Below are 24,378 nucleotides of genomic sequence, written 5' to 3' on the forward strand. Positions count from 1 at the left end.
GGAACTGACCACGGAGTGTGTGCGTGACAATATAGCTTGGCAATCTGGGGCCAGAGAAATGGATGGTCCTCCCTGAAGACCACATGACCAGGTATTTTGAGAATGGTCAAAGTATATTCTAGCTCTAAGATCTAGGGTCCAGAAGCACCAGTTTTAAGTTCAGGTTCAACCTCGTGGGAGATATTAACACTGCAGTGACATTTCATGGTTTTGCTCTCTTGGGACTGAGGCGTAGACAGAAATGTAGTTTATACTGAAGGAGTTCTGGGTCCGCCCCCGCCCCAGGCCAGGGATTTTACTTCGTATCTTCTTCTGTAAACATCACCACCGTGTGCCTTCCTCAGCTCGCTAATTTAATGTCAAGACACAGCTGGCTCTGAGAAATTTAAGTTTCTACAGCGATGGAAACAAATATGAGGCACAACCGTAATTCTAAAAAAGGATGCCGTATGATAAGGTAATACGATTCAGGAAGGATAAATAAAACATGGACCAGTACTGGAGAGGTATCACCTAGTCCCAGTACTAACGAGAAGCTAGTTAACTAGCTCTGGACAAGACTCCTCATCTTCAGGGCCTCAGTTAAAACCGAAAAGACCAGGACACGGTGGCCTCACAGGTATGCACGCCCACGCGCCTCGCGCCTGTGACAACAGTCCCAGTTCTCCCTCAGATCGTGCGTGTCGTCCACGAGGAAAACGGTGCCTTTCCGGCATAAGGGGATCCCTCAAGTCCCCTCCAGTTCTAACATTTTGGTTTCATCACTCTACAATCCCGTGAGGCCTTCTCACTCGCTGCTGACTTGGGTTATGCGGCAGAAAACTCCACGTTGAGGAGGTGCCGAGATTCAAATGCCAACGCTGGCTGATGGGAGAACCTACGTCTTCTCAGCGCGCTGAAGACAACTGTCAGCCAGAGGGCGGGTCTGACCTGGGACAGAAGCCGCACCTCAAAACTCCACCAGCCCGGGCGCCTGGGTGGCTCAGTTGGTTAAGCAACTGCCTTCGGCTCAGGTCATGATCCTGGAGTCCCGGGATCGAGTACCACGTCGGGCTCCCTGCTCGGCAGGGAGTCTGCCTCTCTCTCTGACCCTCCCCCCTCTCATGCTCTCTATCTCATTCTCTGTCTCTCAAATAAATAAAATCTTTAAAAAAAAAAAAAAAAAAACTCCACCAGCCCCATGGGGAAGAGCAACACACTTCGCCGTGGTGTCCGATTCACCGTCGCCCCAGAAATGCTCAGCTGCCCTGGGCCGTGTCCTTCCTGTCCCTGAAGCAACCACCAGCTTCACTGCTGTGAGCTTCCAAGTCTCTCAAACTGGGCACAGATGAAAAGCGCAGTGACTCCGAAGTTTAAAAATAGCGGCCGCCGGCATTCCACCCGGGAACATGACACGCACGTTCATAATTGAAAGGAATGCTGACCTCGGCCCAGAGAGGCTGCTTTTTAAAAACCCAGAGGCCAATTTTAAAAACAAAACACAAAGCACAACAACTCTGGTGGCTCTTCTCCCTGGATCACAAGGTTCTGGGAGCGGAAGCAGAAGGTGTCGAAACCTGACGACTGACTGCAATTAGCCCTCCCTCCCGTGTGCAAGTATGCGTCTCACAGAGGCTTCACTGCCGAGAAAAGTAGAGGGTGGGGGTGTCCGCTGCGGGGCCTGAGGTTAACGGGCGGTGCGAACAGGGCAACGCGAGGCTCGCTCTGCTTACACAAGCTAGAGAGAGTTCGGGGGCACGGGGTGTGGGCAACAAGAGCTCGGGGGCCGGCTAGAGACACCTTGACTTTGGTGTCCGCTCGGGTAATCTGTACAGACCGGGGACGATGTCTGGAGGGCAGACTCACCATATCCTTGCTGGTCAAAGCTTTGGGGTCATTTATATTATTTTTCAGTAAGTTGCAGGCAGACAACATCTTTTCACTTAATTCATACCTACGACAAGATAAAAGAAAGAGAGCTCACGAGTGGCCACCAAAGGAAAGTCACTTTTATTGCAAACTCAATGGCCCTTTAAAAGACAAGAGGCCCCAAGTGGACCTCAGCAGGTTCGTGGTGGGGGAAGGTGCTCGCCTGGAGGTCGGAGTGGGCTCCCCTAGGCGTCCGAGGACGTACAGAACCAATGTCTCTACCCAGAGCTCAGGCCTTTCCGTATGGGCAGCTTTCAGCTTCACCTGTTTGGCCTTTATGACATTATGGAATAACCTGTGGAACTTTTTTATTCCTTTTATTCTAAGTTCCCAAAAATGTTTCTACTCTTAAGGGGCTGAAGAGGTCAGAATTACCACAGATCCATTATGCTGACCAGCAAACCACACATCTGCACTCAGAAAATGTTTAACCCCCATGAAAATCTAAACTGAAAAATCAGATGACATACGGTAAATAAATGATAGCTCAATAAAGCTGTTTAAAAAAAAAAACCTAGATGACAAGATCCTGAGCCATGTGAAAATACTTGGAAATATAAACTAGAAACACTTACCTTGTGTTAATGCAGTTAAACTTTCATTTGCAAAATTAAACAGAAGTTTTCTGAAATGTTCTATTTATACTCCACACAGTGAAAAACCATCTTGAATTTTCCATCTGTTCTATTCTCTGTTTCATAAGCATCGATTCCACATTTGCTAGCAGTCTTTAAAATTTGCTACATAGTTAGGTACGTGTTTCAGCCAACCAGAGTGTTTATTGGGTATTTCAGCTGCTGCTTAGGAGACTTCCAAACCCATTCTTGTGGTGTTCCCTATCACTCAGTGAGCAACAAAATGCAGACATGTGACTGATTATATCATCTTTGAAGTGAATGTGATCTTCAGCTGGGGCTAAAAGACCGCTCCTTTCACACACAGCGATCCTATTAGAACAGTACTGACCTATATCAAGATGAATGGCTAATGATAAAATCTGAAATCTTAAAAGACATGTGCTGGCCACACAAAATTCTAACATTGCCTTCAAATATAAGGTGGGTTGTCGGAGCACTGAAAACTTTAACGGCACGTAATAGTTCCGTGGATGGTGGCTCCACACATAAAATTAGCTAGCAGATACATTTAAAGGAAACAAGGTGGCAGCCTGATCAGGCCCTTCTCTTTGCTATTCTGAGAGATCTAGGGGTTCTCTCCCTCCGCACCTGTATTTATTAGCATCACGACACGACGGTCGTACCTCTGAGGATGAAGTTTAGCTCTCCTTTGGGGATCGGAAAGACCCAACCAATAGTTACAATGGTGAAATCTCCTATCGGCCAGTTCTCTTGCCAAAGGCACAATGAACGTGGGAAGGGTTAGGGAGGGGAGGGGAGTGTACCACACCTCTCTCTGATTTCCACCTTCTCAGGTTCACATTCTGGAACCTGCATCTCATCTTCCACCCTGGCAGACTTGAAACCTTCAATATTAACGGCATGGTGCCCTTCCGCCATTCCCCGAGTGTCTTCATCCTCCTCTTCCTCCTCCTCTTCCTCGGGAGGGTACTCAATGACATCACACTCGTCATCTGACTCGGAGGAAGAGCTTTCATCTGAGCTGGAATCATCACTTGAAGTTGTTTCATACCTAGGTGGCAATTGGGAGTTCAGGAGATGCAAGGTGTGCCCAGAAAGACCCCGTGACCGAAACTCTTATGCAGGGAAAGCGGATGACTCCAGACATCTGACCTGTGGTTTGAGACCCTGCATTTAGAAGTTCAAAGTAAGGTCTATTTAAAAATCTGGTGGTTTCGAATGGGTTCTGGCTTAGAAGGCATAACTTGAGTTGCCAATTGGTATCATTATACTACTTGTAGGAAAAAAAAATATGTATATATAGCACCTCTGGCTTAGGATAAATCAAAGGAAATTTACTTTATGAAAGCCAGGTCCGCAGTGGTTCATTTCTTTCTGTTCCTTCTTTTTTCTTTTCCCTACATTCTTCCTATTTTGCTCCATTAATTGTTCCCATGTCATGGTGAACAGATTAGGTAAGTAATCGATAGTTCCTCTGGCACACACCCTCCAAAAACTCCTCGGCCGCACTACCCAACTAGACTTCAAAGATTCAGAAAATAGGCCCCATTAAGTTAAATCTTTATGTAATGCTTTGCCATAAATATTATCGAAACTAACCGCATTAGTGCTGTCTTGTTGAAGCCGAGGCCGTATATGGATTAATAGATTAGCTGTTCTGATTCAACTGTGGATGACAAACAGCCTTCACTATTTATCTGGCCCAGTAAGAAGGAATGAGGAGCTAACAGACATTCTATTTAGAAAGTAAAGAACTGAAGGCACAGCTGGATTACTGGTCAAGTGAAAGACCCTACAATTTTGTATGTAAGCATGGAGAGCTAGGCAAAATAACCCGTTGTGAAGGAGTGGATGACCATCACCAGCCCGTGGAGCGATGCTCTCGCCTCTTTCTGTTTGTTCCTGAGTCTGGTACAGGTAAGAACAAGTTGTCCAACTCCGTGGGACACTTGTCGCCTGCTACTTTTGTTGAAGACTACTGTTTTCAGATCAGAGGTGGGAAGATGTAAACTGCTCAGCGTCATCAGGTGTCTTTTCAAGAGTAACACATCCTTAAAGATAGCAAGAAGAGGAGAGGAGCCCAAATGCACCTTTCTGAGGGGATCTTCCGTCACCAAGATGTGGCTGAAGCCCAGCCTGGGCACCTTGAAATGGGACTTGAGGAGACAGGAGGCGAAGGAGACAGACAGACCAGGTACAGACTGACTGGTAGCATCTTTCCTTACCCTCCGTTAATGCCGACAAACTGAAGATTCTTCTTTGCTCCATTTGAATCTTTGTTGCCGTCTTTCTTCTTCATGATAGACTTCAGTGTGCTTTCATTGTTTGTACATACTGCGAAAAAGGGAATCAAGGTGAGGAAAATTAACACAATTCATACCCATGCAAGTTAAGGGACCAAGAAATCTTTCTTCATGTTCTTTTTTTTTTCTCATTCATGTAAATTTAGATCTTGGCACTTGCATATGAGAAGTTGGCACAAAATCCATTGGAAAAGATGTATGCATGTAAAGAAAATAATTTGAAGTTCTTTAAATGGGGAAAAAAATCCACCATCAGCACTTCCAAACATAACAAAAGCCCTGACAACTAGCATTTGCATCAGGCTTCACTGTTTATAAAGTGAGGTCATAACTTATTCGGGCCTCAAGAAACACGTAGGCACTAAAATAGGGATTATTACTGTTCTTTTCTTTTAGCTGAGATAATCTGGGAAGAAGTTATGCCTGCCAGACTGCGAAGGAGTGAAATGCTATTCAAAATATTTCATAATTCACAAAATCAGATGAGTTTTCTTCAGGGGACGGCACACTCCTTTCTTCAGCAATCTTTTTAAAGATGTTCTAGGCCTACCTTCCTAACACTTCTTAGGTCAATGCTTCTTCCAGGTCAACCTATGAGACACTCTGACATTAGACTGGGGTACCAGCAGTGCTGGTCCTAGAATCCTGAGGCTGAGAAGGGCTGAGTGAGGAAGGTTACCATAGAGGCCGGCGGCTATCTGGTCGTCCGTCAGGTTCACGGGGGACAGCGTGCCTTCCTGAGAGGGGAAGGCGTCCTGGCCGCCGAGGGGTCTCCCTTCCACGGTCCCCGCTGCTTGCTCAGGCGGGGCGGTCTGGGTGTGGAACGGAGCTCCTGCCTGAAGGCCTCCACACTTACAGGTGTATTCCAAACCACTGCCTGTGAGGAAGGAGACGGGGGTAGAAGCATGTGATGTTAAGACCAAAAGAAAGGGGGCGCCTGGGTGGCTCAGTTGGTTAAGCGACTGCCTTCGGCTCAGGTCATGATCCTGGAGTCCGGGGATCGAGTTCCACATCAGGCTCCCTGCTCGGCGGGGGGTCTGCTTCTCCCTCTGACCCTCCCCCCCTCTCATGTGCTCTCTCTCTCTCTCTCAAATAAATAAAATCTTTAAAAAAAAAAAGACCAAACGAAAGGGGCTAAACTTGTTTTTTTTTTTTAATTTTCCAACTCATCATTTTCTTAAGTGCTTTTCTCCCTGTGTTTTCCTTTTGCATATATGGCTTACTATGGAAGCCACCCAGACTCAAACCCCAAGGCCTTCTTGACCCTCCACCTTCCCTTTATCACCACATCTGGGTCCGCCCAGACCTCTCCTTCCACCTCCTTCTCTTCCCTCTGCCCCGGCTGCTACCATCCGGGTCCGTTCGGGTGGGGCTGGCAGCATAGCATCCTGACCGTCCTCTTCCTTTACCACGGCCCCTCACACACGCAGTTGATGAGCAAAACTCCAGCCCCTCCAATCCCATCGGCACTCTGGCTACAACGAATCTGAGCAAAGCTAAAAAACACTCCCCTCTGCTCAGGAAACGCAGTCCACGATGCTTAGCCACATAGTCTAGACCACCCACAGCCTGACACATCTCATTACGTCTCCACCTTTATCTCCCACCACGTCTGGGGTCCCTTTTGAGGGGAGGACTGCCTCCCAGTCGCTGGGATGGTGAGAGTGGGCGTCTCTCATTTTCCGACAGTACGTCCTAGAGAACGCTCCTCTACCTGGAATGCTTCTTCCTCCCCACCTGCACAGGGTCAAGCCCTCGGTCACCCTCTTCTGAGCCTTCCCTGACCTAACTAAACATGACTTTTCTTTCCCTAACTCCCACAGCCCAGCTCTCAGACCCTCTTACAGGGACCTGGGACCGCCTAAGACTCCCTTCTAGTCTGTAAGACTCTTGAGGGCATCAAACCGTTCGAATCAACTCTCTCTCCTCACATCTACCAGATTGCTTTTGTGTCTTTCAGGTACTTAGTATCTGTTCACTGACTCAAGCAGAAGAATCCTATCAATTCATTGCATATAATTACTGTATCTAGGTGTATCACAGTATCTTGAACGTGGCTGGCAAGGGAAGATGTTTACAACGTATGGTTAAACGAGAAAAGCAGGTAATAAGACTCTACGTATGTGATCCTATTAGAAAAATATATAAAAGTTATCTGGAAGCTACGGAGATTTTAACTTTTCTCTGTATTTGCCATTTTTTAGAGTGAGTATCAGAAAAATAAGAAATTTCTTTGACTAGCAATTTGTTTCTAGGAATTTTATCCAAAGGATGTACAAAAAGATACAGAAGGATGTTCACTGTTTCCATGAGTCAAACAGCGGGAAGAGGCAGACACCACAGTGCATCAATAAGAAACTAGTGAAATAAGCTCTGGTGCATTTATGCAAAGGAATTCTATGCAGCCATTAAAAATGCTGATGTAGGTAGACATTTTTAGCACGGAAAGATAAGCATAGTGTGTTCGTGAGTTTTAAAAATACATTATTAGGGGCGCCTGGGTGGCTCAGTCGTTGAGCGTCTGCCTTCAGCTCAGGTCATGATCCCAGGGTCCTGGGATCGAGCCCGCGTCGGGCTCCCTGCTCTGCGGGGAACCTGCTTCTCCCTCTCCCCCTCCCCCTGCTTGTGTTCCCTCTCTCACTGTGTCTCTCTCTGTCAAATAAATAAAAATCTTAAATAAAAATAAAAATACATTATTAAATCATTTGGAGAAAATAAACCTATTTTGGCAAATAATTATATTTATATGTATACATATTAGAAAAAGTCTGGAAGGATACACAACAAACCTATTTAACACTGCTTTTCTAAGGCTAAAGAATTACAGGTTGCTATAATTCTTTTCTTCATTGTGTTGACTTCCTAAATTATGCACTATAAACATGAGTTACTAATCCAAATAAATTTAAATCTACCCACAGCAATGCCAGATGATAATGATTTGATCCCAACTTCTCTTTTTTTTTTTTTTTAAAGATTTTATCTATTTATTTGAGAGAGAGGATGAGAGGAGAGAGAGAGCACATGAGAGGGGGGAGGGTCAGAGGGAGAAGCAGACTCCCTGCTGAGCAGGGAGCCCGATGCGGGACTCGATCCCGGGACTCCAGGATCATGACCTGAGCCGAAGGCAGTCGCTTAACCAACTGAGCCACCCAGGCACCCGACTTCTCTTTTTTTTAAAGCTCTGAAATTGCTTGGATCCTCAGAAGAAAAGAAATTTAAATACTGATTGTATTTTGAGGCAATTAGAAAAAAAAAACCCACCACCACCATGATAGATTCTGTAACTGTTCTCTTCAAACTCTGTTCATGTGAACCGTCTGGGGATATGTGCTAAAATGCAGATTCCCAAGCACCTGCTGTGGATCTGCAATGGGGCCCCAGTGGTGGGCGTCTCTGACATCCCCACTGACCCGTCCACAAGACACTCTGATGCATGTGGCCCACTTGGGGAAGTACTGGTGTCAAACAATGACCCTCTAATAAAAAAAGTGGAGGGAGGCAAAATGTTCACAGCGAGGCATTAGGGATCACCTAAATTTTAATTCTCATGTATCCAAGCTAAGAATTCTGAGCCAGGGAGGTTTGGTGACTTCATAGCTGGACCAGAACCCACATTTCCTAACCGTGTGAGCAGTACTCTGTCTGTGAACCAGCAGCACAAGTCCATCTTCTAGCTCTGCAGGCAAGGGGCCTCCCAGGTGACTCCACAAATCCACCTCCCTCCCCCAGCAAACACACACAACACTGGGTGTGGCCCTCCAGATGATATGCAGTGCCCTTGTGACCGGATGTGCTTCCCCAACAGCAAAAACGAAGCCTCTGACTTACTGTAAGCAAAGTAAACAAAGCAGGGCATTGGCCTCCGTTCTTCCTTCTCCACCCCCCCAACAGCACGGCAGAGCTAGAGGGATGACCTCCCCAAAGGCTCAGCCGCTCCGATCCCCAAGCGCCAGCACACTCTTCCTGGAGAAGCACTTTCACGAAGTATGCTCCTATTCAAGAACCAGTGAGGACTCACCAGTCAGAATGGCTAAAATTAACAAGTCAGGAAACGACAGATGTTGGCGGGGATGCGGAGAAAGGGGAACCCTCCTACACTGTTGGTGGGAATGCAAGCTGGTGCAGCTACTCTGGAAAACAGTATGGAGGTTAAATAAAATAGAGCTACCCTACGAACCGGTAATTGCACTACTGGGTATTTACCCCAAATATACAAATGTAGGGATCCGAAGGGGCACATGCACCCCGATGTTTACAGCAGCAATGTCCACAATAGCCAAACTGTGGAAAGAGCCAAGATGTCCATCGACGGATCAATGGATAAAGAAGAAGTGGTATATATATACAATGGAATATTATGCAGCCATCAAAAGGAATGAGATCTTGCCATTTGCAATGACGTGTATGGAACTGGAGGGTGTTATGCTGAGCGAAATAAGTCAATCAGGGAAAGACATGTATCATATGACCTCACTGATATGAGGAATTCTTTTTTTTTTTAAAGATTTTTTTTTTTTAAAGATTTTATTTATTCATTTGAGACAGAGAGAATGAGAGAGAGAGCACATGAGAGGGGGGAGGGTCAGAGGCAGAAGCAGGCTCCCCGCCGAGCAGGGAGCCCGATGCGGGACTCGATCCCGGGACTCCAGGATCATGACCTGAGCCGAAGGCAGTCGCTTAACCAACTGAGCCACCCAGGCGCCCGATATGAGGAATTCTTAATCTCAGGAAACAAACAGGGTTGCTGGAGTGGATGGGGGGTGGGAGGGATGGGGTGGCTGGGTCATAGACTTTGGGGAGGGGATGTGCTACGGTGAGCGCTGTGAATTGTGTAAGACTGATGAATCACAGACCTGTGTCTCTGAAACAAATAATACATTATATGTTAAAAAAAAAAAAAAAAGAAGATAGTAGAAAGGGAAAAATAAAAGGGGGGAAATCGGAGGGGGAGATGAACCATGAGAGATGATGGACTCTGAAAAACAAACTGAGGGTTTTAGAGGGGAGAGGGTGGGGGGATGGGTTAGCCTGGTGATGGGTATTAAGGAGGGCACGTTCTGCATGGAGCACTGGGTGTTATACGCAAACGAGGAATCATGGAACACTTCATCTAAAACTAATGATGTAATGTATGGTGACTAACATAACATAAAAAAAAAAAAAAAGAACCAGCGAGGACTTTAAAAATGCAAATAACCCCAATTTTTTTTTTATTATTTTTGCAACCAGAGACATACACAACAGCAGACACCAGCACAATGAATCCCTGCGTGCCCATCCTGGGCTTCAAGAGCCATCAGAGCTTGGGCCCCAGCGAGACTCCTCCACCCACTCACATGGGGGTGTGTGGAAGCAAAACCTAGAGGGTCTATCACTTCCGTCCATAACGATTTTAGCATATATTCCTCAAAGAGCTCTTAAAAAATAATTATAGCGCTAAAAATAACCTAAAAATTTTTAAAAGATTAGTGTATATTTGGTCAGTATTCACATTTCTCCGATGTTCTCAGAAAAACTTCTGTAAGATATCTGAACAGGAATCTTTGTCACAGATTTCCACTGGTTGCTCTGGGTTTTAAGTCTTTGGATCCATAGATTTCTCTTTTTTTTCTTTTTTCTTTTAAAGATTTTATTTATTTGACAGAGAGACAGCGAGAGAGGGAACACAAGCAGAGGGAGTGGGAGAGGGAGAAGCAGGCTTCCCGCAGCGCAGGGAGCCCAATGCGGGGCTTGATCCCAGGACCCTGGGATCATGACCTGAGCCGAAGGCAGACGCTTAACCAACTGAGCCACCCAGGTGCCCCTAATTTTTCTTTTTTTAAAAGATTTCATTTACTTATTTGAGAGACAGCGAACGAGCTTGAGAGAGCACAAGCAAGGGGAGGGGCAGGCAGAGGGAAGAGCAGACTCCCCACTGAGTAGGGAGCCCGATGCGGGGCTCAATACCAAGACCCTGGGATCATGACCTGAGCCGAAGGCAGATGCTTAACTGACTGAGCCACCCAGGCGCCCCTCTTTTTTTTCTTTTTGAACACAGCTTTCAAAACGTATTTATGAGTTGAGGTATAATTTATATACAAGAAAATGCACAATTGTGGAGTTCAGTGAGTTCTGGTAAATGCATACGCCTGTGTGACCACCTTCCTCATTAAGATACCGAACATTTCTAACAACTCAGTAAATCCACACTGCCCCTGCCCTCCTTTGCAGACAATCTGCCCACCTCGCACCGCCCCCCCCTCCAGGCCACCGTTCCTCATCAGAGCACTGTTGCGTCAACTAGGGCTTCTCAGAACTTCTCCCATGCAGGGCCAACCCCTCCAGCAGGCACATGAGGGTCCTTCATGATGGACCACCTGAGGGAGTTCTACTGCTCAACCCTTCCCACCCTCCATGTGTTCACAGGGCTCATGTGACGTCATCACTCCCACCTGTGTCCTTCTTTACTAGACCATTCTACAGCCTGGAATTTCAGCAAACTTCAGTACGTGCACTTGAACTATACTCTTTTCGAAGCTGGCCCCGAATCTACTTCTTCTATAGCCCTCCTCCTCTGGTGCTAGTCCACAGAGGTCTCTTTCCTCCCTCCATGTCCTGCAGCACTTAAGTGTCCAGACCAAAGTATGCCCACCCTCTGCTTTCTCGGCTTCATGGGTGTCTCCGCCGTAAGAACACGAGCCCCTGGAGTCCCTCCGTGCTATGCTCTTGGTTGGGTCCTCTCCAGTGCCGAGAGCCGTGCTGGGGAACGGACAGCCTTCCCTAAGTGCCTATGTAATTCAACGGAAAATCGCCAGGGTTCTGTGGAGACTAACTAGCAAGGCAAAGAACGACATTAAATGCTGAACTAGTCCTCATTCGCTGGAACCAGAGGTAATGTGTCACCTCTATTGCCAGAAAATGTTTTTTGGATGGTGCTGAAACTCTGGCTGCTCTCGGATGGCCCGAAAACAATGGCCTGAACTTGATAAGGACCCATCGTCGTTAGAGGGCACACCGAGAATGAGATGTGCACCAGCCCAGGACTGCTGTGTTCAAGTGAAACACAGGAAAAGGTGCAGCCCAGAAAAGCAAAATAAAGAGGACAACAAAATCCAACGGTCTTGACCCTGGCTGCACTTCAGAACCAACAAACCTGGGGGTGGGGCTTTTAAAAATTCAGATACAATGAACTTTTAGTACTTTTAAAAAGCTCCTCAAGCTTTTCTCATGTGCAGCCAGGATTGAGAACCAGGGAATTATTTAACAGATATAAAACTTGACTGCTGAGGGGCACCTGGATGGCTCAGTCAGTAGGGCATGCAAAACCTTGATCTCAGGGCTGTGAGTTCGAGCCCCATGTTGGGCCCAGAGCTTCCTTAATAAAAACAAACTTGACTGCTGAAAACAAGAGTTTAGACTTCCCTCTGGTTTCAATGCATCGACTGGCACCATGTGAATTTTTAGTAATTACTGGAGTTTAGTTAATAGGCCTGGACCATTAAGGGTGTAAGTCCACGACTACCAGTAAATGCTACCCCAACAACGTGGGCAAAACCACAGGAGTAACCACAAAATACCTGCAGAATTCCGGCACTCTGGGCCTAGATGCTCAAAGCTCCCACCAAGTGGCAATGGTTCCCACAGGCACTGCGCGGGAGCTCGAGAGCAGGGGAGGGGGGCAGCTGTGCTTTGGTCTTTAACTTATAATGACCATTAATGCCAATAAAGCATGAACCTCATTTTACAAGTTGACCAGATTAGTGATAAATAAAAGAGAGTGAGTCACAGAGATCTCAGTGCTCTGGAAAATAAGAGCACTTCAAAGCATTAATTCTAAAGTACACAGCATTTAATATACGGATAATTAAACTACCTAAGGCAAACTATCATGAAAAATAAGTTACTTTATTAAAGTGAAAACTCTGTGTATGTTCCTGACTTTAAACCGTTTAGAATGCAACATTTAGAAATGTTTTTTTAAAGATTTTATTTATTTATTTGACAGAGAGAGACATAGTGAGAGAGGGAACACAAGCAGGGGGAGTGGGAGAGGGAGAGAAGCAGGCTTCCTGTGGAGCGGAGAGCCCAATGTGGGGCTCGATCCCAGGACCCTGGGATCATGACCTGAGCCGAAGGCAGACGCTTAATGACTGAGCCACCCAGGCGCCCCGAAATGTTAAAAAGCAAACTATTTTATTTAAAAAGCCTTCAATGAAAAACAGAGCTGGAGGAGGTTTTTTGCTTGTTTTCTGGGTGTTTCTTTTTTGTTGTTGTTGTTGTTGTTGTTGTTTTTACAAGATCACCCTCTCCAATTTCCTCTGTGACATTTCTCCACCTAGAATCTGTATTAGTTCTTGGTATATTCCACTGTGTACCTACATTTGTTAGAAAATCGATTTTAAAAAATAAAATGGATTTTAGAAATCACTCTGTTCACATATCCCAACTCTTCTGCTATGCCAACCAATACTTTTATTTATAATGCCAGGTGCTTTCTGAAAACACAACTATGAACACTGTGGCCAGCTATTAAACATGTATTTTGTCAAAATTTCAGCTAAACATTCCGATCTGATTTTTAAAGAACATGTAGCTTGTTTGTCAAGAAGTAGGCCTAAAATATCTGAATCATAACGGAGGCCATGCAATCATTGGTATTTTCCCCAAATAAAACTACGAATTCAAAGGGATCTCAATACATGTAGTTTTTCCGTAAAGAAAAGGGCTTGGGCATAAATTCACCCTTTTCAGTGCACATACTGGTTTGAGGAACAGACAGTAGAGATTATTCATGAAAGATCACCTGCTTTTTTGGTACATATTGCTTCTGGGAGAAGGTATGCATCTTTGATGGAGGAGAAAGGGCAATCCCATCCTGATTCAAGGCTCAACATTCAGAACTCTGCCTGAAGGTCAATGCCTGTGACCACCAACACAGTCAACTTGAACTGGAGAGCTTCAAGGGTCAGAGCTGCAGTTTAATAATTTCTAGGGCCGTTTTAATATTTTCCTGGGAACATTCCAGACAGCTTTCATGAATGTATCTAAAAGTGGGTACTTAGAAATTAAAATGCTAGGGTGGATGAAGAATCAGATTCTCCTCACCACAACCCCACCCACATTTAATTACAAACCATCCCAAGACCTGACCCAGAAAAGCCACACTGACAGGCTGCATTAACTAAAGTTAGGTTAAGCACGGGTGCATTTCCAGAAACAGCTAAAGACCTCATCTCCTCCCCTGATCTCAGAGGGCCTGACTGCAGCTAAACTCTTGGAGTACTTTCTATTTGCTCATTTGGTGGTTAACACATATTGCCATAGGTTATCGTTCATATTTCTGGTATACATGTCTTGGCTTGGATTAGTCCAGCTGGAATACAAGTTCTTCAAGGCATAGACCACGTCACATCTTTGTTGCAGTACCACACTTTGCACAGAGTTCACAGTCAATGCATAGCTATCAACTGACCTGAACAGAGAAGGGGACAGAGCAGACCGTAAATATCTTTACTGAGGGGCACCTGGGTGGCTCAGTCCGTTAAGTGTCTAACTCTTGGTTTCAGCTCAGGTCATGATCTCAGGGTCCTGAGATAGAGCCCTGTATCGGGCTCGGCGCTCAGCATGGAGTCTGCTTGTCCCTCTCCCTCTGCTCCTCCCCCTGCTCCTGCTCTCTCTCTCTCTCTCTCATAAACAAATCTTTAAGAAAAATATTTTTACTGAGATATGAACGACTAGCTGCTTGGAGGAAGAATAAACAGCTGTGGCCACTGTCCAATATCAACAAATTCACTTCATCCTTAATGACCGAACATCCAAGAACTCACTTCAGTTCTCAAAAACTACCAATCTGTATGCTTTAGCCAGATATGAACTGCATACTTTAGGATTCAGAATATATGTCAAAGTAAACTTGCATCTTTTTCCGGAGATTACACGGCCATGTCAATACCCATTTAAAACAATGAAGCGTCAGTTTAAAAGAGTAAGATTGTCAAACATGTGTCCAGGGACAGGTTCACAAAAGTGGTGGACAGATTTTAAACTCATAAAAGATTTTCCTTTGGGCGGGGGTCCTTTTCCCCAAGGTTTGTAACAGATGTCCCAGATCTGCAATTTCAATTTTTCTGAGTGTCCACGATCTCTTTTGATAATCTTTATTTTTTTATGATTTTATTTATTTATTTGACAGAGAGAGAGAGAGCGCACGTGCACAAGAAGGGGGAGGGGCAGGCAGAGGGAGAAGCAGACTCCCCGCTGATCCAGGAGCCTGACACGGGGCTCAATCCCAGGACCCTGGGATCATGACCTGAGCAGAAGGCAGCTGCTTAACCGACTGAGCCACCCAGGCGCCCCTCTTTTGAGAATCTGATGAAAAGTCTTCAATTTCTTCACAAAACTTCCTAACATAAAACTGTTCATAAAGCAATGGCCCCCAGATTAAGAGGCCTTGCTCTAAGGCGGTTTATTCCAACAGTATTCCCCTGAAACAGGGCCTGGGTACCAGTGGTGGTGGTGGGTGGCAGCAGAGAACCCATGAATTTTAGAAAAATACTTTCTCAGCTCAATCTGATGGGCAGCCTGGTGAAGAGCAACTTTTAGAGAATAATTCTGCTGAAAGGGGTCCGAGCAAGAAACATGGAATCCAGCCTTCTCATGACAGAAGAGGACATGGCAGCCCTGATTCTTCCTCTCTTAATCAATACTGCAAGTTCCTGAACCACTTCTGGGTCAGCAGGCTCTCCCCTCCATCAGGCCATTATACACTGCAGGGCTTCAGAAGCATTTCGTCCGGATTATATGACGTTCTTGTAGCATTTATTTTAAAAAATTGTGATGAAAACAACTTCTAAGTCCTTAGACAAGTAAATGGTATATTATTTGAGCTAAGAGAAAACTCACTAGAAATGGTATTTCTATAACGACTTTATTTCCCTGATTTTGCTTTGGCTCAGATCTCTGTCTACAAAATTGCTTTCACAGTTATGGGAATGACTTCAAGTTCATACTTTTTTTTTTATTAAACCCAAGATAACTAAGGGTGTAAATATGGAAGCTGATTTAAAAAGCAGTTCTTCTATTAAAAAAAAAAAAAGCAATTCTTCTGAGTATGAGAGATTAATTTCCTACATATTGTGGCAGGCAGTTAAATTACACTGTTATAGATAGTTTTGTTTATATTTGCTCAGAGACAGGTATATAGTTTTGGAGTATTTGTAAGTGCAAGTCATTCATTTACGATTTTCTCTCTCCAGAGGGAAAAAGTAAAAAAAAAAAAATTAACTCACTCCTCAAATCAAAATAATCCGACTGATTTACAGGAAGAATAAACATTTTTTCCTAAGGTTTGTGTGAGAACAGAAACTTATTTCCTCTTGGCTTTGTAATTCCATAAGAGAAAATATTAAGTACAGGAAACTTAGACCACGAGGAATCAAAAAGTGTTTTATGGATATATGCACCCTGATGTTTACTGCAGCATAACCAACAATAGCGAAATTATGGAAGCAGCCCAAGTTCAACTCAACTGATGAATGGATAAAGAAGACGTGGTATATATATACTTTGGAATATTATCCAGCCATAAAAAAGAATCTTGCCATTTGCAACAACATGGACGGATCTAGAGGGTATAATGCTAAGGGAAATCAGTCAGTCACAGAAACACAAATACTGTATGATTTTACTCACACGTGGAATTTAAGAGACAAATGAACAAAGAAAACAAGGGACAGACAAAAACCAGACTCTTAAATATAGAAAGCTGATGGTTACCAGAAGGGAGGTGGCGGGGGGGGGGGGGTGTTGAAATATGTGAAGGTAATTAAAAATACAATGAGCCCTGAGTAATGTATAGAACTGCTGAGTCAATGTATCGTACACCTGAAACTAATATAACACTGTATGTTAACTATACTGGAATTAAAATTCTAAAAAAAGGAACACTGAGAAAAAAAAAAGTATAGAATATCTTTGGTCATCAACAAATTTCAGCTACATCAAAATTATGACAAGGTCTCTTTAATCCCAGAAGAACGTTTGTGACCTTTTATGTGACAAATACACAGAATATGTAGGATTCAACTTTTGTTAAAGAATTTACATCTCTAAAATATAGAGACACACACACACACTTGTACACACCAAACACACAAGGGGTTACCCCAGGGGAGCACGAGGGAGGCTTTCACTCTTTATTTTAAGCTCTTCTGAACCATTAATTTGTTACAAGCACATATTCCAGTTATTATTTTAAGAAATTGAGTAGGGGTGTTAGGCATTATGGTGCTACAAAAAAGAATGCTCTTTTGCCTGTGAAAAAGGGATGCTCTCAGGGTGCCCGGGTGGCTCAGTCGGTTAAGCTTTCAACCTTTTTTTTTTTTTTTTTTTAAGTACGCTCCATGCCAGACCTGAGCTGAGATCAAGAGTCAGGGGCTTAACTGACTGAGCCACGCAGGTGCCCTAAGCATGGAGACTACTCAAAAAAAAAATTTTTTTTTTAAATAAGACATGCTCTTATATCTCCAACCTAGAAAAATTGAGAAGTCTCTGGATTGGGCACAAATACACATAATTCAATTTAGGCTTTGTTTGTAGCTTTTATACAGACTCTGAATGACTCAGAACTGAAAATTTATTCTACTTATTTTGTGCTTTCCATTTTTTACTGACATCTTTCCTTATTTTGATAAAACTGTTAGTTGGGGAGGCTTAGTAATTGAGGGGAAAAAGTGACAGCCAGAATTATGAAGATAAACATTTGGATTAAAAACAAGAGACCATTTGTGCAATTTTTGTGTGGCAATTTGTTCTGCATCTACATTTCCATTTCTGGAAGTAGCAAAAACAGGGACAGCAATGACAGCCGGCATTTACTGAGCATCTATGCTCTGGGCTGCAGACTATTACAAATGCTTTACTCACACTGACTCATTAAACGTTCCCTTCGACCCCAGGAAGGAACAAAGACAACTTGTCCTAGGGGCACAGAAAGAATCTGAACCCAGAATGCCTGGCTTCAGAGCCCAAACCTAGTTTTTTTAAAATCAAGTACCAGGTTACTGTAAGTGATCGTTTATATGCTCTTTTGGGGACATCAAACTCCAATTCCACATCGTTTCAGTTGGGGGAGAAAATGTCTATGCTGTTCATGCCTTTTGGTACAGAAATGTATTCTAGACTGGGTGTGAATAATATTCTATATTGTTCGGAGCCCGCAGTAAGCCCCAGTGCATTTGGACACATCTTCACCCTTCACAGCGTCCAAGTGTTGAAAATCTCTACCATATCAAGCTGCTTTGGTTTTCAGTCCATATAGCAAACACCAAGTAACGAAAGTTTAATGCTCTGCCCTCACCTAACTCCTTCTGCATTAGGACGTTAGAATACAAATGTGATGCGAATTACAGAAATACTTTAAAATTGTTCTCTGAGAGGGAGCTGCCTTCGTGACCACGTAAGTGCTATTAAAAATATTTATACTTCTGGGGCTCCTGGGTGGCTCAGTTGGTTAAGCGTCTGCCTTCGGCTCAGGTCATGATCCCAAGGTCCTGGGATTGAGTCCTGCATTGGGCTCCCTGCTCAGCAGGGTTCTGCTTCTCCCTCTGCCCCTCACTCCACTCATGCTCTAAACTCGCTCTCTCTCAAATAAATAAAATCTTTAAAAATATATTTATACTTCTGTTCAAATGCTGTAGGTCTCCTCCATCTCAGCTGATTAATTTAGGTGTTCGTTTGCAGGGTCAGATATAAACAGTGATGTCTGGAATGTTGGTGTGGCTGGAAATGGACCACAAAGCACTGTTACACAGCCAGACAAAACCTTCTCCCGGTTCCTGATGCTCAGGGTGTCAGGCAGATGACCACATGGTACAGCGAAATATTTTTGGCAGGAATGTGAAACAGAAACCCCAGTTTGGGGTGGAGGGAGGAAGCTGGCAGGAAAATGTTCTTATAATGGATGACCCACTGTACCATCTGTGTCTGGGGATATTTAAGAGTTTTATTTTGACTTCACATCTGACCTCATGATTTTTAAAAAGAAGTGGAAGCAGACATATGATGAGTTACTTAAGACTTTGCTTGAGTCCACATGTCATTTTTATCCTGTTTACTCTAAAATGACCCCTCTGGGGGCGCCTGGGTGGCTCAGTCGTTGGGCGTCTGCCTTCGGCTCAGGTCATGATCCCAGGGTCCTGGGGTCGAGCCCCGCGTTGGGCTCCCTCTCCCACTCCCCCTGCTTGTGTTCCTGCTCTCGCTATGTCTCTGTCAAATAAATAGATAAAATATTTTTAAAAAATAATAAAATGACCCCTCTGTACACTTACTAGACTTGATTCTAAAAGGCACAAACCCCACCCCTCGGCTGTCATTGTCATGTTTTCTACAATAAACTATCTGTTCCACAGCACACTTACTAAAAACTAATAAGAATTCAGGTTTGGAAGTGGAAACTTGGGAAGATAGAAAAATACTCAGTTCCAGTCTATTTTAACCATTACCCTTTTGCCTATAAAGAAACAAAGAATTTAAAATTTTTGTCAATGGTTTACTCACGATTCAGTCCACACTGCACATTTTCACATCTAATTAAATTCAGTGTGCACTCATCAAATCACGTGAAGCATTTACATTCATTTTACCTAAAGCATTTGGTCAGAGTGGAGGGTGTGTTTTTGGTAGCTTCCCAAACCTCAACTATAGTTTAGCTTGTCAACAAAAGAAGCCCCACGGGATACATTATAGCGACATCACCAGTGACAAGAAAGGTCTATCCTGAGCTCAATGTGAGCCAGCGGTGAGCACAATGACCACCTTATAGGATGGGTGGTGCCCTTCGAATCCCCATTTTACAAATGAAGTGTAAAGAAGGGTGACTTTCTCTCTCTAGGTCATGATGGTTCGAGCGAGCGGGAGAGTCAGGAACAAAGCCCTGTCCTAGAAGTACACGATGACAGCTTAGAGACACGTGAAAGGGAAGTCACGTTAACGAGGCTTGCAGGGAAATATCACATGTCATAAAATCTTTCAGGGTAATTTCTCAATTAGTTTCCGTTTTTAAGAAAAGCAGGGGTGAGCAGGAATCCCAATGAGGAAAGGATGAGAAAGAACACCTTAAGCACCTGTCAAAATGAACTGTGGCAAAGACTCCCTTCTCTGGCCCCAGGGGCCCTTATCAGAGAGGCCTTTCTGGACCACCCCATCTCCAATCGCCCCCACCCCATCACCGCTCACTCTCCCTATAACTGGAGTTCCTTCCTTCATGGCACGAGTCACGTCCTGACATACTGTGCCCTCAGCTGGAGAGTAAGCACCGTGAGGACAGAAGCCTATACCTATGCTTGGAAAAGGGCAGGAACAGAACCGTTGTTTGCTGAATTAATACATGAACTAATACAATCTCTCTCCCTCCGTCAAAGTTTTAACGAAGAACATTTCATGCCAGTACTTTTTACTGAGCGTGTCCTGGTAAGTAGGGTTACAAACACTGTGGGACTTTTGCAGGCTGTCTTGTATAAAATGAGCAAGTACATAACTAGAAGACATGGCAGCAAACCAACAGCCCCAGAAGACAGCCACCAGGCCACTCAACCCAAGCTTGCTTTTCTGCTCCCATCAGCCCAAGGCCAGTGAAACCACCAGACGACGGGAATCAGCAGAGCTCCTTATGAATTTTGATTCTTGGTGTTCATTCTACCCATGACCATTCTAAAGCTTCCTCCAGGGTTTCAAAAAATGGTTCTAGCAGGTGAAAAAAATCCATACCTCCTGCAAGTGCACTATCCCCATCTGTCCTCATCCCCCGCTCCCTCGGAATGCCACATACCTGTAACTTTACCCAGGCTCATTTTGGGGAAGTCAGGGTTCCTCAGCTCCTCCGTGCTTGCAGACTTCATGACAGAGCTGATTGAGGACAGGGTGCTAATGAGCTGCGAGTTCAGAGAGCCAATCTGTGAGTGTGGCTCCCCAAAAGCTTCTGCCAGTTCACTGTAGTTCTCAGCCAGCAGAGCCTGCTGCTCTGCCAGTAACTTCTGGACGCGCTCGATGTAGTGGTCCAAGCCGGTCATCGTGCCAGAAGGAGCCTGGGGCTGGGGGCTCTCCGTGAACTCTCCAACGGGCTCATCCCCAACACCTACGCTCCTCCTGCTGGCTGCCAGCCCCAAAGTCAGCTGCGGGGGACCACAAGCTATGGTCCTCATTTTGAGACCAACCAGATAGTTGTCGTGAATATTTATCTGCCCCACGCCTGACTCTTTGGTCTTCACAGCCGAAGGCCTGTCAAAGCCAGAGCTGCCAGACAGCACCGTTCCCACGCCAATGGACCGCATCTTGGCGGAGGAGTTGACATCCTTCACACGGCCTTCCCCGATGGCCACGGTCCGCATCTCCACAGCCTGGGTGCTGGTCTGCTTGTCCAAAGTGCTGAGGGAGGTGCTGGTGCTGGAGTCCACGAGGGTGGCCGTCTCGGTGTTGGTGGACTGGTCCACCTGTCCCCAAGCCATACTGGTGTGCTGGCTGGTGGTCGGAGGCACCGCCATGACAGCGGCCTCGACCTGGCTAACAGCCTCCGTGTTCACGCTCCGCGACGCGCGCTCCTTCGGGGGGCAGACGGTCACATCGACAGAACAATCCCCGCAGCCGATGGATCGCACTTCTTTGAGATTCAGGTTGGTCTTGAGGAGCGAGAGGTCGTTCACAGACTCCTCCGTGTTGCTGCCTGTTTCGCAGATACTGATTTCCACCCCCACACTCTTGTCGCACGTCTCCACGGACCTCCCGGCACACTGGTCACGCATCTCCACCCGTTCCTTGACAATCCACCAGTTCAGGGGCAGCTCAGGCCCCGCGGCTCTACTCTCACACGCGGGCTGGCAGGAGACCGCCACGCTGCGCGTGTGCACGGAGGTCCCGACGCCCGTGTCGGCCACGTCCACGTGGCGGCCCACCATCTGGTCTCTCGTGGGCACCACGGCCTCCACCATCTTGCTGCAGACAGGCGGCTGGGCCGTCACGGCTTTGTCCACCTTCTTCCTCGACCCAGCGGCCTGCAGTTCTTGCTTGAGCTTGGTCATCTCGCGGTCATGCGTGGTTTCCTTCAGTTGAACTTCCAGGCGGTAGATCTTTTCCTTCAGGGCTTCTATGGTCTGCTGCTGCAGCTCGATTTCTTTGTCAGCTTCCGTCATCAGTCCCAGCATGGCCTCCGTCACGCCGACCCCAGAGCTCCTCGTCTCAGTGACGGTCCCCACAGCGGCGTCCCTACAGGCCCCGGGGCCCCTGCGGTACACGACCACGTGGTCCATGTTCTCGTTGGCACCCACGGCCACGGACCGGCACTCCCCGTTCTCCCGGAGCTCCGAGGAGGCCTCGCCGCTGCTGTCCTGGATCTTCTGCTCCAGGGCCCGCATGTCCGCTGCGAGCTGCCGGAACTCCCTGATGCTCTGCGTGCTCTGCTCTACGCTCCTCATCTCCTCCTCCTCGTAGTCGATGTACAATTCCCCGCCGCCTCGCCGGGCCCCGGAGAGCTCTTCCAGCTGGGATGCGTTCCCAGCGCTGTAGGACCGCTTCCTCATGCCCCCGATGTCGTTCTGGGCTGTGGCTCTCTGGTTTTTCAGCTGCGAGGCCAACTGTCTTTTCTCCTCCTGCAAGACTGAGATCTTTACCTGGAGCACGGGGATGGTTCGCACCTGCTCCTCGAGCTCCTTCAGGCGTTTCAGGGCGATAGCCATCTGCTCGCGGATGTGCTGCAGGTGCATGGGGCTCACGTTGGTCACTGGAGTGGAGATCCCGGAGCTCAGGGGGCTGTGGCGCATGGAGCTCCCCATGGACGAAGTGGTGGCAGGAGCCGGGGCATAGCCACTGTAATCCCCGTTGCCTTGGTACCCGTTCTGAAGTGGGTGCACGGCGGGATTGTGGTTTCCAGAACCCATAAAGGAGGCGAGCGAGCTCGTGGAGCCCATGCCTCCAAAACTGGCCAGCCTGGGCCGTCGGAACTCACCCGGTGCCACCTGCATGGCGACTCTCTCCTGTTCCAGTCTTCTCCGGGTCTCCATCAGCGTCTTGGTGACATGAAGGTTGTGCTTCGGGAGCTGTGGTGAGGGTGGTGGCAGCTCTCGGCTCTCCGGGATGGTAAGAAAAGTGGGCGAGGCCTCCAGAGGGGCAGGGGGCCTTGGGATTGGCGTCGATGTCACTTGGCTTCTGGCGAGGAGGAAGTGGGGGCACTGCTTGTTGTCATCACTGTTGGAGGAGGACAGGGATTCTGTGGAAGTCCATACACCTTGCTGGCCGGGCGCCGCCCTGCCGTCTGGGCACGGCACCGATGGCTTCCGCCTCTTCTGGATGTTCAGTTTCTTGATGGTGTTTCCTTTCTGTATGTCATCCACGTACTTGAGGAAGTCTAAGTCTAGCTGATAACCGTAGGGGGTCTCCACAAAATAAGGGTCTTTCTGTTCCTTGTCATGATCTCCATTCAGAACACCCTCTGCTTTTCCTAGGAGAGCGAGAAGACAATATTATAAAGCTATGGAATACACTTGGTGATAAAAAAACAAAAACAAAAACTAGCATTTGTGTATGGTGCAGTGTGGCCAACTAGTATGATTTAAGAGTTGACAGCCTTCTTTCTGTTCTAATCCTGGATCTACAACTTAACAGCTGGGTGAGTAAGTTAATAAACCCTTTGGAACTTCAGTTTCTCCCTGAGTAAAAATGGAAATACACGTATTTACCTCATAAGGTTGTTATAAGAATGTAATGAGACAGTGGTTTTTAAAGAGCCAAGCGTATATTAAGTCCTCACTAAACACTTTATTTTTGAAAAGAACGTACTGAAAAGACGTGAACGCATTTCGAGGTGATCATTTCTTTTGTGGTCTCTAGTCCACTGAAGTCTAGAGAGCAGTCCTTAAGACTCCTATTTTATAAAGTGAACGCTGAGGCACCAAAAGTGAAAAGTCAGAATAACGGACCAAATCAGCAGAGATGCAGGAAGCCCGGGGTGGGAGTTCTTACAGCAGTCACTCTTCTGCAGACTTTGCAGCCTTTCTAAACAGCGGCCAAGGGCACCCTGGTGCCTGACAACCCTCCCCAAGATCACAATTTGCCTTGACCCCTTCCTTGCTGAGAGAGCCAGGACCCAGGGGCCGATGAGTGATGAACTCCGGCAGCATGGGTAGGAACACAGTTGGAGAACAGACTTCAACTCTATTTCGTGTCTTCCCGTTTAAAACCACCACCATCACCAAAAGCCTGCCCCAACTAGAGAAAACGTTTTTCTCCTCTTTGACTTCTTTTGGACAAAACATCCCATATCCTAAGAATACCCCATGTTGTGTTTTACCATATGCAAACAGATGCAAAAGAGAATGAAAATAAAAGCAAACCTATACTCCAAGCCCTGGATCCTGCGGCATTCAGTAAATGCTACTTCTGGCTAAACCAAACATTTAGAAAAGGAAACGCAAGAACTTTTTCAAGGCACAGACCTTGCTGCTGACCTGAGCTGTGCATTTCAAATGGAAAAGCAAGGCCGTTTTTGTTTGTTTAAATTGTAGGATTAAGTAATGTGTTTTCCTAAAGTCGTAATAACA

At 46.1% G+C, this 24,378-nt stretch overlaps 1 protein-coding gene across 16 annotated transcripts in view; it reads right to left on the minus strand.

The window, feature by feature from the left end:
- The window catches only part of KANK1 (KN motif and ankyrin repeat domains 1), a 233,037-nt gene that overhangs the window by 39,292 nt on the left and 169,367 nt on the right, over positions 1–24,378 (minus strand). For 14 of the 16 annotated variants that reach the window (XR_010407627.1, XR_010407628.1, XM_045882196.3 and 11 more), the window contains 5 exons: positions 20,619–23,279; positions 5,490–5,687; positions 4,733–4,841; positions 3,316–3,558; positions 1,846–1,933 (listed from right to left, as the gene is read on the minus strand). Coding sequence is in view for 14 of the 16 variants with exons in the window: in XM_045882196.3 (XP_045738152.1) it covers positions 1,846–1,933; positions 3,316–3,558; positions 4,733–4,841; positions 5,490–5,687; positions 20,619–23,279 (3,299 nt within the window). In the remaining 2 variants the exon portion in view is untranslated. The remainder of the gene's footprint in view (positions 1–1,845; positions 1,934–3,315; positions 3,559–4,732; positions 4,842–5,489; positions 5,688–20,618; positions 23,280–24,378) is intronic. The other 2 variants (XM_054509154.2, XM_045882197.3) reach the window with 1 other exon arrangement.

This window comes from Mirounga angustirostris, unplaced genomic scaffold (genome assembly GCF_029215605.1).
Source record: "Mirounga angustirostris isolate CCGP_5_RB_7025 unplaced genomic scaffold, mMirAng1.0.hap1 SCAF_15, whole genome shotgun sequence".
In the NCBI taxonomy this organism is placed as follows: domain Eukaryota; kingdom Metazoa; phylum Chordata; class Mammalia; order Carnivora; family Phocidae; genus Mirounga; species Mirounga angustirostris.